Genomic DNA, 17,251 nt, shown 5'->3' with positions numbered 1-17,251 from the left:
CCACACCAGTGGGACGAAATCAGGTTGTGGAAAGCCTTGACTGTCAGGCCAATAGAATTTGAAACTTTACTTAATTACTTGATACCAATAAGCATTCATTGAAGGGTCGTGAGCTCAAAAACTAACATGACCAGCTTTGTGCATAAGGAAGATTACTCTAACATCAGTGTGAAGGATGCAACGAACAATTTGGATGTGGGGAAAAGAAAAAGGGACAAGAAGGAAGTAAAAAGAGTGGGATAGGGAAGAGTTGAGAATGAATCCAAGGTTTTATCCTGCTTGGCTGGAATAAATTTTTTTCTTCATTAGAAATAAGGAAGTACAGAGAAGGAAATGGAGAGTTCAACCTTTGGCGAGGGGGGAGGGGGGGAATTATAAGTTCTGTTTTGGACATGAAGAATTTAAGGTGATAACAAGATATCCAGGTGGATGTATCTAAAAGTTAATTAGAGATTTGTGAAAGTCTCCTAAGAAAGAGAGTCTCAGAAAGGTGACTGACTCCTGATTTAAGCCATTTCTGCTTCTTCAGTCTGTCTAGTCTTACTAGCAATTTGCCTTGTGATAATGAGAGAGTGAAGTATCAAGAACAGCAATAAACTTCTGAATAATAAATAAATCAATATCAGGTATTTAAATTGAATAGAATACTAACTAATTAGGTTAGGTTCAGTTTTGATAGCTTTCCACAGCATGTTAGAATACAATGAGACCTCAGAATTATCTTATCCTTCCATTATACATTAAAGATGAGGAACTGAAGCATAGTGAGATGAAATTATTGGACTCATTCACACAGCAAATTACTGAAAAGACCCAGACTAGAATCCAGGTGACATGACTTTGGAATCATAACTAACATTTTTATAACTTGCCTGAAGCAAATTTCATAAAATGCACGAGGACAAAGAGTCATCAAGTCAAGTTTTTAAGAAAAATTCATTTGGTGGTAGAGAGAGACAGAGACCCTGGAAACAGGAAGGCTAATCCATATGGAAGATGAAGGAGAAGAGCTCATCTGGAGTGTGATGGACCCCTTTGGCAGTCTAGAAAACCTGGGACCCCTTCTCAGAATACTGTTTTAAAATATTTTTCATATATATTTGAAATCCTACACATCAATTGGAGGTTAATGAAAATAAAGATGCAGCTGTTTCCCACCCAAGTTCATGGACCCTCTGAAATCTATCCATGGAATCCCTGATGTAGTAGTTTCCTATTTTAACTAAGTATTCTAGTTGGTTTTGTATCACTGGAGTGTGCTAATTACATTCACTGCCTCATTCCAGTCTACTGTTCCATCTTTTGGGTATATTTTGTTACAGTTCAATAATTTTGTCACATTTATTTAAATGCACAGAAGAAAACAAAAAGAAACATTGAAGATCATGCAAACAAGTAGTGCAATTTTCTTAATACTTTATTGAACTTAATATATATATTAGGTTTTTTTTTTAAGTAAATAGTTCGCAGTTCCTTAGGCAAGCCTCTCTTTTTGTCCTTGGTTTATTGGAATGTTATTGACCAAACTCACAATAAAAAAATTTATAATGAAAAAGATGTTTTAAATAACATGTTATTCAAATGGGTTTGCTGGTAGTTTAAAAAAGTCACAGGGGAGACGTTTCAAGGTTGAGTAAAATACAACAACAACCAAAAAAAAAGGTCCATACTTGGTTTAGGAAATTAGTGCCACTTTTTAAAAAGATTTTGGTTCACAAGTTCAATTCATTTGCAAGCCCTGGTTGATCAAGGTTCAAAAGAGACTGGGAATTGAAAAGGCCAGCTGCAGTACCATAGCAGTGTTGCCTGCTAGAGATCTATTTATGGTCGGTCATTGATTAACATTTGGTTCTGGTGTCTAAAACACTGAAAAGAATCATAAATTGGAAATACTTCTTCACACAACTTGTAAGAGATATAGATACTAAACCCCAAGAAAATGTTGTGTACTTCATAAATACTTTTAGAATGACTTTTAGAGCACAAAATAATAGATTCATAATAAATAACTTCAGGCTACTGTCACTATTACTATTGCCTCCTAATTGGTCTCCTTGCCTCAATCCCAGTTCCTCTGCTCTGAAAATACCCATAGACCCCCATTCCAATCTGTCTCTATTCAGCTGTCATTGTGATTTTCTTGATATACAAATCTAGCCATGTCTCAGACACACACCTGCATGCACCAACCACCCCCAGTAAATTTCAGTGGCTCCATATTAGCTCTAGGATGAGATACAAGCTACTCTGACTCTGTTTGACATGCTCACAGCCTAGCCCCTTTTAATCTTCCCAATGTTAACACTCTGATCAAAATTTAAAAAAAAAAAAAGCAAAATAAAATTTCAAATTTAGCACAGTATTTACATTTCTAAACAAAGAAAAAAATTACATTGGAGCAACCCAATTTGTAACATTCTATTGTCTATTATAATAATTAGATTGTTTCAAGATTGGGAACTATATAGTGTGGCCCTAAGGTTAGTCAGTCAATAATGATTTAGGAAGTACCTGTTATATGCCAGACACTTTACTAAGCACTGGAGACACAACGAAAAGCAAAAGACAACCCCTGTCTTCAAGGAGCTCATAGTCTAATGGTGGGGAGGGGAGGGGAGCAAAATACAGCAACTACATACAAACAAGCTATATACAGCGTAAATAGGAAGTGATCAGCAGGGGGAAGGCAGTCGAATTTAAAACGATTGGGAAAGGTGGGATTTTAGCTGGGACTTGATGGAAGCCAGGAGAATCAGAAGGCAGAGATGAGGAGGGAGAACATTCCAGGCATGGGGCACAGCCAGAGAAAATGCCAGGAGGTGAAAGACAGGGTGACCTGTTAGTGGAACAGTAAGGAGGCCAATGTCACTGGATGGGAGCGTATATGAATGGGGTGTAAAGTGCAAGAAGAGAGGGCAGCTAGGTGGCGCAGTGGATAAAGCACTGACCCTGGATTCAGGAGGACCTGAGTTCAAATCTGGCCTCAGACACTTGACACTTACTAGCTGTGTGACCCTGGGCAAGTCACTTAACCCCTATAGCCCTGCGAAAATAAATAGATAGATATAGATAGATAGATAAAGTGCAAGAAGACTAAAAAGACTGGGGGAGCGGTTAGGTTATGAAAGGGTTTTGTATTTAATTCTGAAGGCGACAGGGAACCACTGGAGTGTATGGAACGTGGGGGTAATATGGTCAGGGCAGCACTTTAGGAAAACCCTTTGGCAGCTGAATGGAGGATGAATTGGAGAAGAAAGAGATTTGTGGCAGGGAGACCAACCAGCAGGCTATTGTAACAATCCAATTATAAGGACTGAAGGTCATACAAGGTGATGGTGGCAGTACCAAAGAGTCATAATGAAGAGATTTGGCAAAGATAAAATCAACAAGCCTTGGCAACAGATTGGATATGGAGGAGTGGGATGGTGAGTGAAGAGTCAAGGATGACACCTAGGTTGTGAGCCTGAGAGACTGGGAAGACAGTGGTGTCCTCAAAAGTCAATAGGGAAGGGGCAGCTAGGTGGCGCAGTAGATAGAGCCTAGGCCCTGGATTCGGGAGGACCTAAATTCAAATCCGACCTCAGACACTTGACACTTACTAGCTGTGTGACCCTGGTCAAGTCACTTAACCCTCATTGCCCTGCCCCTCCCCAAAAAAGTCAATAGGGAAATTTGAAAGGAGGGAGTGTTTGGGGTCCATTTGGTTTCTTTCTCTTTGGCTTTAGGGAGGCTATTTTAGATGAAAAAAATTAGTTTGGCCAGAATTGCTGCAAACTGCCAATTAGGAAAAATTCCTAAAATTAAGGCTGAGGTTAAGCTGTCTGCCTAAATTTACCTTTATTATCTCTAGTTGACCCCTGGCCTCTTTGTGACTAAGGGAAATTCAATTTACTGGAAATATTTGGGTAACAAAACAGAAGATTATATTATAGTCTCTGTGGATAGATATGGGGAAGTTCAGAAAAGAGTTGACCTTTTCTTTAGACTTCCATCAGCCTGGATCCTCTAATCTGAAATAGTCTTAGATCCAATGACTGCTGGATAGTTCTCTTCTCTGACATAGCCTAGTCCTTCTTTTGCTCCTCAAAGTTGTGCTGGAAATGACATGTTTACTCCAACCTCTCAAATCTAGACATTCATAATCTCCACCCCCTCACAATTTCCTCTTCTGAGATAGCTTCTTCCTTTTATTCAAACTGCTCAGGGCATGACCCAGTCTCTAACACAACGGCTTTGATTAATTCAAGGAGATGTACAGGTCCTATTCACACTCAGTTCTGATTATTTGATTCAATCAAAAAGTGCTTTCATCTAGTCAAGTCACCAGCCAAAGAGCATTCGAATGCCACCTTTAACACCAGTTGTTGTTGGTTTATTTTTTAAAAAACAATACTCTTCTCCACATACTCTATGGTCCAGCCATACTGGCTTACTTGCTGACCCTCACACAGAGGTATCTCTGTGTTTTGCCCTGTCTGCTGTATCTCTTGCCTGGAAGTCTCCACCTTCTCACCTCTACCTCTTAGAATCCTTGCTTCTTCAGAATCAGCTCAAATGCCACTTTGTTTTCCATCTACTTTGTCTATATCATTTATAATACCTTCTTTGTATAAATGTTGTCTCCCCTATTAAAGTATAAGTTCTTTATGAACTATGATTACTTTTTCTCTCTCTTTGTATGCTCAACATTTAGCAGAATCCCTCCTTGAACATAGTAATACTTTGTATCATTACATGTTATTAAAAATACCAATTGATTGATTCAAGATAGCTCAAATGTTAATTCTTTTTATGAGACCTTTCTAGTCCCTCCTCCCCCAGCTGCTAGTTTCTCCTCTCTCAAATCAATTTATATTCACATTGTTTATATGTGGAACTGTTGCCTCATTCCTCTAGAATTTAAGCCCCTTGAGGGTAAGAGAGTGTTTCATTTTTATCTTTGTATCCTTATTGCTTGCCACATTGCCTAGTACATATTATATATTTAATAAATCCTTGCTGATTAATTGATTTATCAATCAATCCCCTCCCTTCCAACCCTGAAATTCTTTGACTATAATTCTCTGGGAGAAGAAGAATACTAGATGTCTCTAAGATTCCTTCCAGCTTTAACATTCCTCTCAACTTATAATGATAGTTTCCTTATGAATAATTTCCTCCTTTGGAAGAACAACTTTTAAGTCCTCTTTTATGCTGAACAGCACTCTAATATTAAGCAGGAGGAGTAGGGAAGAATTTTTCATGTGACAAATGAAATACATTTCCCAGATTTTCTCTTCAATGCCATCTCTTTTCTTTACCTCCTCTCCTCCACCCCCTAAAAATGTCTATAACTCACTGCATGGCTTTACAACTGCAATTGAACCAATCCTGCCAGAAAACTAATGCTGATGACCCAGACCCAGGTATTCTGAGCTGTAAATAATGGTTGTTTGTTCTCTCTGACATGATTTCACAAGTCACTTGTTCAATGACTCTGAAGAGTTAACATCAGGGGAAAATGTACACTTTGTTCTTGAGCCCATGGCCTCTTAAGAGACCTGAATTCATTTTGTGAGTGAAATGTAGCCTAGGCTTTAGATAAAGACAGTAGGACAGATCAAGTACATAAAGTGAGAAGAAAAAAGCAAAGAGCTGTAGTAAGAATTGGGTATGGATAGAGTTCAAAATTAAGTCTTGGAAGGGGAAGGAGATAGGAGAGATGAGGAGAGGAAACAGCCAAATCAGAAGGACAGTAGTGTGTTTTTTTAACCTGCTCACGCCCACTTTGCTCTCCCAGTAGGGATTCAAAGGTCACTCTGTGTCATTGAGGTGTCTCATAAATAACTTTCAGAAAGACACTATGTTCAGAAAGAAAAGGAAAACATGAAAAGATGCAAGTCCTTCTATTAACTAATAGTGTAACCTCAGGCAAGAACTTTCATCATGAAAGGCAACCTGGAAGAGTGGAGGGGGCACTAGAGTCAGGAAGTCATATCTTGTTCCAGATACTTCCTGGCTATGTGACCTGGGAAAATTGTTTAATCCCTCTGTGCATTGGTGTTTTCTCATATATAAAGTGATGGTGATAGACTCAATGAACTAGAAGGTCCCCTATTATTCTAAATCTCCAATCCTATGATTTGTCTGGTTCTCATTTTCCTCAAGTATAAAATAAGATTAAACTGTGTGATATGAGGTATCCCCCAGCTCCAAAATGATCCATTCGCATCCTTGCCTAATCTTTTCCTAGGACAAATAGTCTACATTTACAAAATAACAGTAACAATAATAATAATAATAATAATAATATAGCACTTATTTAATGCTCCAAAGCCAGCGCTCTATCTACTGCACCACCTAGCTTCCCCTAAAAAGAGAGGGAATAGCTTGGCATAGTAGATAGAGCCCTGAATTTGAAATCAGGAAGATCTGAATTCAAATTCTCCCTCAGACTCTTACTAGCTAAGTGACCTTGAGCAAGTCAATGTTGTCTTCCTCAGTTTCCTCATCTGTAAAATGGGGATAATAGCAACTGCTTCCCAATGTTACTTTGAGGATAAAATGAGATATTTGTAGAGTACTTTGCAAAACTCAAAAAGCATTACATAATTGCTAACTAGTATTATTCTTCTAAATCCTGTCATGTGACCTTGAGCAAGCCACTTAGCTTCTTGTTATCTCAGTTTCTTCATTTGAAAAAAATTGAGGGTTAAAACTAGATGCCCTCTAGAATTCCTTCCTACTTTAAATTAATGATCCTATGATTAGAAATATTTGGTTATAGAGAAGCTAACTGAACCCCTTGATTAACTTTGGCCTTATTGCCACTTGGCTTTAACCAAATGAGCTTTTTGTCCCAAACTTAGCTATAGGACTTAAGTGCATATGTCCAGGTCCAAGCAACTATGTAAGCAGGAAGCTTTTGGTAGGCAAATACATTTCTATTTCTAAGGGGAAATTAAACTGAAGGGGTTTTTTTAATCTACAATTTTTAAAGGGAGAATCCTTGCAAAACACTTAAAGCTATCTTATTTTTATTTGATTCCAAAGACACACTAGTCACCTTGGCTCACATTCTGTTGACCAAAGTTTTTCACCTTAGGGAGAAGCCAAAATGATGAAAGATGGAAAGCTCTTCCGAATTGTCCAAGAAAACTGCTGGGATCCAATAGTTCGTATTAGAGAAATGGATCAAACAGGTGGTTACTATTTGTGCTAACTACAGCTATCCTTTAGAAGTTTATTTATTGAGATAGCATGCAACAAAAAATAATAGCTTTGGATTTCAAGGAACAGAGATATGGCCACACCTTCTCCAAGCTAATTGCAAGATGACTTTGTAAACATACTCTTGACAAGCATTTAAGTGCCTACTATACTTCAGGCACTATACTTGGCAAAGTGGATTCAAAGACATAAATGAAGCAAACTATACTCTTGAGGAAATTAACACAGGAAAGGTACCAGAAAATACGTACCCATCTTTTACTCCCATTCCAACTCCCTACATTAGCTGCATATATTCTGAGTGTTGTACTTGAGATCAAGACCTAAACCCAAATCCTGCTTCAGACATTAACAAGCCATACGACTCTGGGCAAATCCCTTAACATTGAGAAGTTTTAGTTTCCTCAATCTGTAAATCAGAGATCATAATAGCACCTACTTAAAAGGGTTATTGTGACAATAAAATGAGATAGCATATGTAAAAATGTGTAAAACTTAAAGAGCTACATAAATGTTAACTTTTTATTATTTTTGTTATGATTAAAATCCCAGGCAAGTAACTGAACTCAGGCCAAAAATGTTTCTCTATAGGGGAATGTAGGGATTGTGGACTCATATTGGTGTAGACAAAATGAGTGGGTTATTCTTATCTAGGATGGGCAAACCCCAAAACACCTTAGACTACACTAGCCTTGTGTATATGAGAAAGGCCTGAACACAGGGCTAGAAGGATTCCTTTGGAGTCCAAGATGTACTCAAATCCGTTCATCAGTCACTCTGGTTATCTCTAGCTCCTCTCTCTGGAAGGCCTATATCAAATGATACATATTGCAAACTCTGCATTTCTATTGGGCTTTCAGGTTTACAAGGCACTGGGAGGAAGTGGTCTCCCCTGGCCCTCCTGTGCTAGCCTAATTGCTTGGAATTAATAACCAGCAGAAAATATCCTTAGCAATGGCTTCAGGGTAAGGTGTTTTCAAAGCCTACCTAGAGAGAAATAACAAAGCTCTGCTCTGGGAGGTGAGGAGCAAGATTTGATTTCCAGTGAAGTTACTTCAAATCTCTTCCCCTCTAAGGAGAGAAGTAAAAAAGACAGGACTCAGACTAATTGGTGTCATAAACCAGCTGTTTATGACTAAACTTAAGTTTAAATGTACTTCTTGTTTTTCTCCCCTCATCCCCCTCCCTTTCCATTTCTATTCTATTTCATCACTCTGTATTCCTTTGTCCTTGGAACAAGGAGATAAAATGGTAAACTCTAAGGAAAGGAGTTTCAAATTTGTCAAAGTCATCTTCATGGGAAGAAAAGTTTAATTGGTGCCCTCAGGGTCACTCTACCACCTGCCCTAAAGCAAAGCTGAAAAAGGATGGAATAATAAGGGGTTTAGGACTGATGCCTGGATTAGGCCCAAGGAACAGTACCAGGAATGGTAAACCCATCCAAGCCTCTAAGGGATGGGGAGGGAGGAGGAAGTATAAGACAGCAGAAAGGAAGCAACAGGTTTATCACCTAACAGAGCCAGGTGCAATTTTTGCTGGAAGGGTATAGAAGGTGTGCACCTGCTATATAGCCTGGGGGAGGAAGAAGTGCTAAAGAACTAGTAGCTTGGAATTGAGGGAGGACTTGTGCCAGGAGAGAGAAGCAATCCCTAGGACACCACTGAATAGGAAGGAAAGACCCCAGAGAATTATTTTATAGTGACTTGCCCAAAGCCACACAGGTATTACTTACAGTCCCTACCTCCAAATCCAGTACCCTTTTTGCTACATATATAGGAAATTATTAGTGTTTTGTGAGCCCCTTTAAAAGTGACTTTAAGGGGCAGCTGAGGTGGTGCAGTGGATAGAGCACCAGCCCTGGATTCAGGAGGACCTGAGTTCAAATCCGGCCTCAGACACTTTAAACTTACTAGCTGTGTGACCCTGGCAAGTCACTTTAACCCAATTGGCCTCACTAAAAAAAAAAAGTGACTTTAGACACAATTTTTGCTGCCTGTGTTGACTGTTTTCAGAAGTCTGAGTGAGTAGAAAACAATGCCAATTCATTTAATCTGTGAAAGTGAAGTTCCCCCTGTCCACCACTAGGCCTTGGTACAATTTGAGGCATGAAAGTTTATTTGGCATATCATTCATAGGATGGGACTGAACACAAACTGGGAGTTTCAAGCCCCACTTATCAGGGTTGGCCTTACTCATAAGCTTTCCCTAATGAATGGCAGTCTACAATGAGTTCACTTTTGAGTGTTTTGGAGGCATTCCCTTGAAACCTGATATACAAAGGAATGTGGGTTCATATGGGGATAGGGAAAAAGAGAAACCAGAACTGGAACTAGGGAGGAGTGACTAAATCTTTTCCTTGGGATACCAAAATTTAGAGGGCAAAAAATTTTAAAATAATGATTTTTAAAGTTTGTGCAGGTGGCTGGAGCCAAGATGGTGGAATAGAGAAAGCATTTAGTTGTGCAGATCAATAAACTGGGCATTCAATTAAAGAAACTAGAAAAAAAAACAAATTAAAGATTCCCAATTAAACATTAAAAAGTGGAAATCCTGGAAATCAAAGGAGAGATTAATACAATTGAAAGTTTAAAAAAATTGAACTAATAAATAAAACTAGAAGCTGCTTTTTATCAGGGGGAGGGGAATAGATAATCCATTGGTTAATTTGATTAAAGTTTGTACAGTTGTTCAATGTATTACATTTACATTTTGACCACATCCACACTCTAGCAACATAGAACTGAACAAAATAGAACTAGTCAGAAAAAGAATGATAATTTAAAATAGGAAGCTACAAGTAAGCACACATATTCCTATACCATTTATACATCAGGTGAACTCCTTCCTGCCTACCTCTACACTGCTCCCCTCTTCTGAATTTTGAATAAACTTTTCAACAGCAAGGGTCTTAATATTTGCATGGGGTCCCAGTAGAAGCCAGTAGCCCAGGGGCTTTGTCTCTCTCCCAAAAGGTAGTATCCTGTAATCTCTCCTACCTTATATCCTACCTATCCTCTAGTTTGTACTGTTTAAAATTATGGGGAATAGCACCAAGATGGGGGTGAGGGTGGAGGCAAGATGGTGGAGGAAGGGCAGTAACTTCATGGAGCTCCCCACACAATCCCTCCAAATAGCTCCAAAATAATGCCATAGACAATTCCTAGAGCAACAGAAGCCACAAAAGGATGGGGTAAGATAATTTTCCAGCGAAAGGTGGATTAGAATGTCAGCAGGAAATGTCTATCATATCAGGGTGAGAGTGGAGCCCAGCCCCATGGCCATACGAACAGAGATCCAGACCCAGGCCATACCACTCAGAGATCCAGCCCCAGACAGGCCGTGCTAGAGGTAGCAGTGGCTACCTCTGGAGCTAGCTCATGGTCTGGTGAGGGGGTCGAGCAGTTGGCCAGGGGGAGATAGCAAGGGTCTCTGCTGGCACTGAGGTTGGACTCTGTTGGGTTCCCCATGCTCAGAACCAGGAAGCAGTCTTGAGTGGTGGCCCAGGTTGCGGAGGGGCACAGGCAAACCTGAGCTAGCAACCACAGTGAACCAGATTTCTGTTCCCAGGTTAAAGAGCAAGCAGGCCTGAGGTAACTTACAGACCAGAGCACAGGCCAGGAAAGTGCAGAACATGCCTCTCCTCAAATCATATCACCTTTGACCCCCTGAAGCTTAGGACAGTGCATCCAGGAAGCAGTGCCCCACTTTAAGAAGGACTTAAAAGTCAAGAAATAGGCTAGGAAAATGAACAGACAGAAAAAAAAAATGAAGACCATAGAAAGTTTCTTTCATGACAAGGAAGATCAAAATACACCCTCAGAAGAAGTCAAAGCTCCTATATCCAAAGCTTCCAAGAAAAATATGAATTGGTCTCAGGCCATAGAAGTACTCAAAAAGGACTTTGAAGATAAAGTAAGAGAGCTAGAGGAAAAAAATGGAAAGAGAAATGAGAGTGATGCAGGAAAGTCATGAAAAAAGTCAATATCTTAAAGGGCCAAATGGAAAAGGATATACAAAAGCTCTCTGAAGAAAATAATTGCTGAAGAATTAGGATTGAGGGCAGTTAGGTGGTGCAGTGGATAAAGTGCCAGCCCTGGATTCAGGAGGACCTAAGTTCAAATCTGGCCTCAGACACTTGACATTTATTATCTGTGTGACCCTGGGCAAGTCACTTCACCCTCATTACCCTGCAAAAAAAAAAAAAAAAAAAGAAGAAGAATTAGTATTGAGCAAATGGATGCTAATGACCTTATAAGAAATCAAGACACAATAAAGCAAATCCAAATGAATTAAAAAATAGAGAGCAATATGAAATATCTCCTTGGAAAAACAGCTGACCTGGAAAATAGATCTAGGAGAGATAATTTGAAAATCACTGGACTACTTGAAAACTATGATCACAATAAGAGCTTAGACATCATCTTCCAAGAAATTGTCAGGGGAAATTTCCCTGATATTCTAGAAGCAGAAGGTAAAATAGAAATTGAAAAAATCCACTGATCACCTCCTGAAAGAGATCCCAAAATGAAAACTCCCAGGAATATTATTATAGCCAAATTCCAGAGCTCCCAGGTCAAGGAGAAAATATTGCAAACAGCCAGAAAGAAATAATTCAAGTACTGTGGAGCCACAGTCAGGTTAACACAAGATTTAGCAGCTTCTACCTAAAGGATCAAAGGGCATGGAATATGATATTCTGGAGGACAAAGGAACTGGGATTACAACCAGGAATCACCTACCCAGCAAAATTGAATATAATCTTTCAGGGGGAAAATAGGACTTCAGTGAAAAAGAGGACTTTCAGGCATGTGTGATGAAAAGACCTGAACTGAATAGAAAATTTGATTTTCAAATACAAGACCCTAAAGAAGCATAAAAAGGTGAACAGGAAAAAGAAATCATGAAGGGTGTTAAAAAGTTAAACTGTTTACATTCCTACATGGGAAGATGATACTTCTAACTCATAAGAACTTTCTGAGTATTAGGGCAGCTAAATGGAATATATTTAGATAGAGGGCACAGGTGTGAATTGAATATGAAGGGATTATATCTGTAAAGTATTTATTTTTTGTTTATCAGGAGTTTTTTATTTTGTTTTGTGGGGTAGTCAGGGTTGGGTGGCATGCCCAGAGTCGTACAGCTGGTAGGTGTCTTATGTATGAGGCCAGATTTGGGTTAGTGTCCTCCTGGGTCCAGGGCTAGTGTTTGTCCACTGTGTCACCTAGCTGACCCATGACTACAGCTTTAAAATAAAATTAAGAGATGAGAGGAATGCACTGGGAGAAAAGGAAAGGGAGAGATGGAATGGGGTAAAGTATCTCAAATAAAAGAAACAAGAAAAATCTTATGGAGTAGAGGGAAAGATAGGGGAGGAGTAGGAGAGTGAGTGAGCCTTACTCTCATCAGAATTGGCTCAAAGAGGGAATAACACACACATTCAAGTAGGTATAGTAATATATCTTGCCCAGCAGGAAAGTGGGAGGAGAAAGGGATAAGGGGGGGAGGGGTGAAAGAAGGGAAGGCAGATTGGGGGAGGGAGAAGTAAGAAGCAAAATACTTTTGAGAAGGGATAAGGTGAAAGAAGATAGAAAATAGAGTAAATGTCATGGGGAGGGAATACGATGGAGGGTAATATGGTTAGCAATAGTAACTGAAAAAAACAGATTTGAAGCAAGTTTGTCTCATAGATCTCAGTTCTCAAACACATGGAGAACTGAGACAAATTTGTTTAAAAAAGAGCCTTTCCCCAATTGATAGATGATCAAAAGACATGAAGTTTTCAGATGAAATAATCAAGGCCATCTATAGCCATATTTTTAAAAATCCCCTAACTCACTATTGATTGGAGAAATTCAGGTCAAAACAATTCTGGGTACTACTTCATACCTATTGGATTGGATAATAGGACAGCAGAGGAAAATGACAAATGTTGGGGGGGGGATATGGGGAAAATAAGACATTGATACACTCTTGGTAAAGTTGTAAACTGATTCAAACATTCTGTAGAGCAATTTGGAACTATGGACAAAAGACTATAAAACCATGCATACACTCCAACCACTACCAGGTCGGTACTCTAAAAGAGATTTTTTTTTAAAAAGTTGAATTTGAAATTGGGGTGATACCCATCAATCGGGGAATGGCTGAACAAATTGTGGGATGAGATTAGTATGGAACTCTATTGTGCTGTAAGAAATAATGAGCAGGGGGCAGCTAGGTGGTGGAGTGGATAGAGCACTAGCCCTGGATTCAGGAGGACCTGAGTTCAAATACGGCCTCAAACACTTAACACTTACTAGCTGTGTGACCCTGGACAAGTCACTTAACCCCAATTACCTCACCAAAAACAACAACAACAAGAATTCAATAGGGAAGGGGCAGCTAGGTGGCACAGTGGATAGAGCACCAGCCCTGGATTCAGGAGGACCTGAGTTCAAATCTGACCTCAGACACTTAACACTTACTAGCTGTATGACCCTGGGCAAGTCACTTAATCCCAATTGCCTCACAAAAGAAGAAAGAAAGAAAAAGAAATAATGAGCAGGATGCTATCAGAAAGATTTATGAAAAATTCAATCCACCTACAGAGAAAGAACTGATGGCATCTGAATACAGATTGAAGTATAATTTTTTTGTTAGTTCTAATATGGAAACGTTTTGTACAACTGCACATATATAACTTATATTGAATTGCTTGAGTTCTTAAGGGGGGGTGAGAAGGGAGGGAGGAAAAGAATTTGGAACACAAAGTTTTAAAAAATAGATGTGAAAATTTGTTTTTACAGGTAACTTGGGGAAAATTCTAAATAAATAAAAAATTTAATAAAATTATGAATTACAGATTTCTTGTGGTGGTAGATTTCATGCTGTTTGCCCCAGGTGCTACTCAACCCAGGTGCAAAGATTGGTAGTAATGCTTCTAGTAGGAATTGAAAGGGAGGTAAGGCTTTGGGGAATGGATTATATATTAAGAAGTATAAAGAGCTTACATTTTCTCTGATTTGGTCTGGTGTTTTTTTTTTTCCCATTAGGAGTAACTGTCCAAGCCCTTTCTACAGTCCCTGTTATGTTTAGCTACTGGGTAAGTGTGAAGCTTTGAACGGTCCATTTGAAAGGTTAATAGCTTACTGTTTGGTAGATGGTGCGATTAAAGCCTTCAATATTAACAGCCCTCTTCCCACAAACCTCCTTCCCTTCACCTACCCTCTCCCTTTATGGCTGCTCTTCTATACACAAAACCAGGAGCTGAATGAATAAAATTTCTGAAGCAAGCAATATTTGGAAAAGTTGAACTCCCCTTTCTTTCCATCAAAATTTACCAGTCCTAGGTCTCAGTTCTAGAAATCCTTGTTAGGTGATTTGCTAATCTAAACTAACAAACTCATTCATGTTAAAGAGTAAAATAATGATTAGATACATTAGCATTACCCTTTCTGGGAAAATGTTTATTTGAAAGAGAAGGCTCCTGGAATTAGAAAGCTTTAACAGAAAGAAATGGTGTCTAATGTTGAGAATTTTAGAAACCATTAATGAATTAATTCATGCATTCATGAAAAAGTATTTAATAGTTACTATGTGTTAAACACTTTTCTAAGCACTGAGGATACAAATAGAAAGTTTGAGAAAGTCCCTGTTCTCCAGGAGCTCGTGTTACAATTGGGGGAGACAAGTTCTGCTGCAGAGCAAATGGAAAAGCCCCAAAGTCCCAAGAGTGTCTCTGTGACGCAAAAAAACTCAGAGGGTCTCAGGATACATAAATAAGTCAGATGACAGTGCTGGTAGATGGGGAGCGATATTTCAATTGAATTAAACAAACATTTAATAAGTTTCCACTGGAGGGTAAGAAGCAATTTGGCATGGTGTTTAGAAGTCCAGCCCTGGAGTAAGGAAGATCTGGGTTCAAACTCCACTTCTGACACCTTCTAGCTATGGGTGAATCACCTAATATCTCAGTGCCTCAGGCATTTGTCTAAAGCATTATTTCAGACAAGTTCAATTAGTGGAAGCAGCTTCCATACCAGGAGATCCTACACTCATCAAATGAGATAATATCTGTAAAGTGCTTAGCACAGTGCCTGGAATATAGTGGGCACAATATAAATGCTTGTTTTATTCTCTTTTTCCCCCCACTTATAAAATCATATATCTAGGGCTGGAGAGAGGGACAGGGAGGGAGGGAGAGAGGGGGGAGGGAGGAAAAAAGAGAAGGGGGGAGGGAGGGAGACAAATACACAACTAGTTCATTCATTCCCTTTTTTTCTCATACCAGGCCAAACCTCATGACACCTTAGACCTATGCCAGATTTTAAATAACGACTTAGCTACAACTGTTGCAAAGTACCCAAAGAGGTTTGTTGGCTTGGGAACATTGCCAATGCAGGCTCCTGACCTGGCAGTGAAAGAGATGTATCGATGTGTGAAGGTGCTGGGTTTTCCTGGGATACAGATCGGATCCCATATCAATGAGTGGGACCTGAACTCTAAGGAGCTCTTCCCTGTCTATGCTGTAAGTCACTGGGGTCAAACTCACATAGAAGTGGATCTCTGAGCCCTCACATTGTCTTATAAAATCACAAATAAGCATTATGTGGGTTGTACTTTTATTTTGTTAAACATTTTCTAGTTACATTTGAATCTGGTTTCAGACTGTGCTCTGGAGTGTTTGTTGCAGGTGCTTGCAGCCCTCTGCTACAGGTATGCATTGTTCTCCCTCAGCTGTAGGATCATGACTTGCCTAAGAGTTGGTGTCACGATATCAGAGGATCCTAGATTTAGAGCCAGAAGGGACCTTAGATGTCATTAAGCCAAATCCTCTCAACTTACAAAAGGAAACAGGTCCAGAAGTGACTAGTCTGGCAAGCCCATACTATCAATGTGAGATGTACAAGAGTGATCGTTGTGTGAATCTTTCCCCTCTCCATCATTCTAAACATTTTTATACAGGTGAACTTGACTTAAAATGAACACCTAAGATAGACTTGAAAGGACAAAGAAGGGGAGGAGAGGTGCCACAGAAATGAGAACACACAGCCTGAGGATGATGGGGAGAAGGCATTATTTCCAGCTATCCACTCCAATCTCCAGACTTTCAGGTTTATGTGCTCAGGAGTGCCTGAGATCTTTTTTTTTTTTTTTATCTCCTTCTCTCCTAAGTAGCCTATCTGAGCACAGTTGAGTGGAATGGCCAGAAGCAAAGAGACCCTTAAAACACACTTTTCCTAGATCCTGAGTTAAATAAAGGCAGAATCTTCCTCAGACAAATACAACGTACCTTCACCCAATCTGGGTTTATGATATACCTACAGTGCAATTCTAGCAGATGGGGAGGACCTCCTATTCCACTCTAATGTCTTTTATACCAGTGTTCACTTCACCTATCAGTCTGTTTCCTCATCTGTAAAATGAAGGGGAAAGAGTGGACTCAATGGTTTCCAAAGTCCATTCCAGATCTAAATCTATGATACTATGATTAATTATAGCAAGGATCCCTGAGGATAGGGATTGTCTTATGTAAAGTTTGAGTCTACAAGTACTGTCATGCCAACCTTTGCATAGTGCTCTGAAAACAGTAAGCCCTTAATGTATTTTAAAGCACTGGCCCTGGATTCAGGAGGACCTGAGTTCAAATCCAGCCTCAGACACTTGACACTTACTAGCTGTGTGACCCTGGGCAAGTCACTTAACCCCGTTGCCCCCCAAAAAAACAAAAACAAAAACAAAAAAACCCTACCCTATTGAAATGCAAATCTATTTGTTATCATTTAACGCTTTGATTATTAGTTCATACCTTAATTATAAGTTAAAATCTTAGTTAATCTTAATACCACTTCTGACAGGCTAAACCAGATCAGTTGAAGGAATGGGATAACTGAGTATGATTTGAAAGAGTGTTTGTTTCATGCTTTTATCTAATAAATTTTATCTAGTCAGTTTAACTATTATCGAATAGTCTTATCTACATGACTTTGGTGAATAGAGCACTGAACTCATAGTTAGGAAGAGTTAGGTTCAAATAACACTTCAGACACCTATAAGCTGTGTG

The 17,251-nt window shown here is 39.2% G+C and overlaps 1 protein-coding gene across 2 annotated transcripts in view; it reads left to right on the top strand.

Annotated features, from left to right (window-relative positions):
- The window catches only part of ACMSD (aminocarboxymuconate semialdehyde decarboxylase), a 90,580-nt gene that overhangs the window by 19,861 nt on the left and 53,468 nt on the right, over positions 1 to 17,251 (top strand). For both annotated transcript variants that reach the window (XM_043990547.1, XM_043990549.1), the window contains 3 exons: positions 7,085 to 7,181; positions 14,241 to 14,290; positions 15,479 to 15,715. In XM_043990547.1, the coding sequence (XP_043846482.1) occupies positions 7,085 to 7,181; positions 14,241 to 14,290; positions 15,479 to 15,715 (384 nt within the window). The remainder of the gene's footprint in view (positions 1 to 7,084; positions 7,182 to 14,240; positions 14,291 to 15,478; positions 15,716 to 17,251) is intronic.

This window comes from Dromiciops gliroides, chromosome 3 (genome assembly GCF_019393635.1).
Source record: "Dromiciops gliroides isolate mDroGli1 chromosome 3, mDroGli1.pri, whole genome shotgun sequence".
NCBI classification, from domain to species: Eukaryota; Metazoa; Chordata; class Mammalia; order Microbiotheria; family Microbiotheriidae; genus Dromiciops; species Dromiciops gliroides.
The sequence above is the reverse complement of the archived record's forward strand: the minus strand, read 5'-3'. Positions and strand labels throughout refer to the sequence as shown.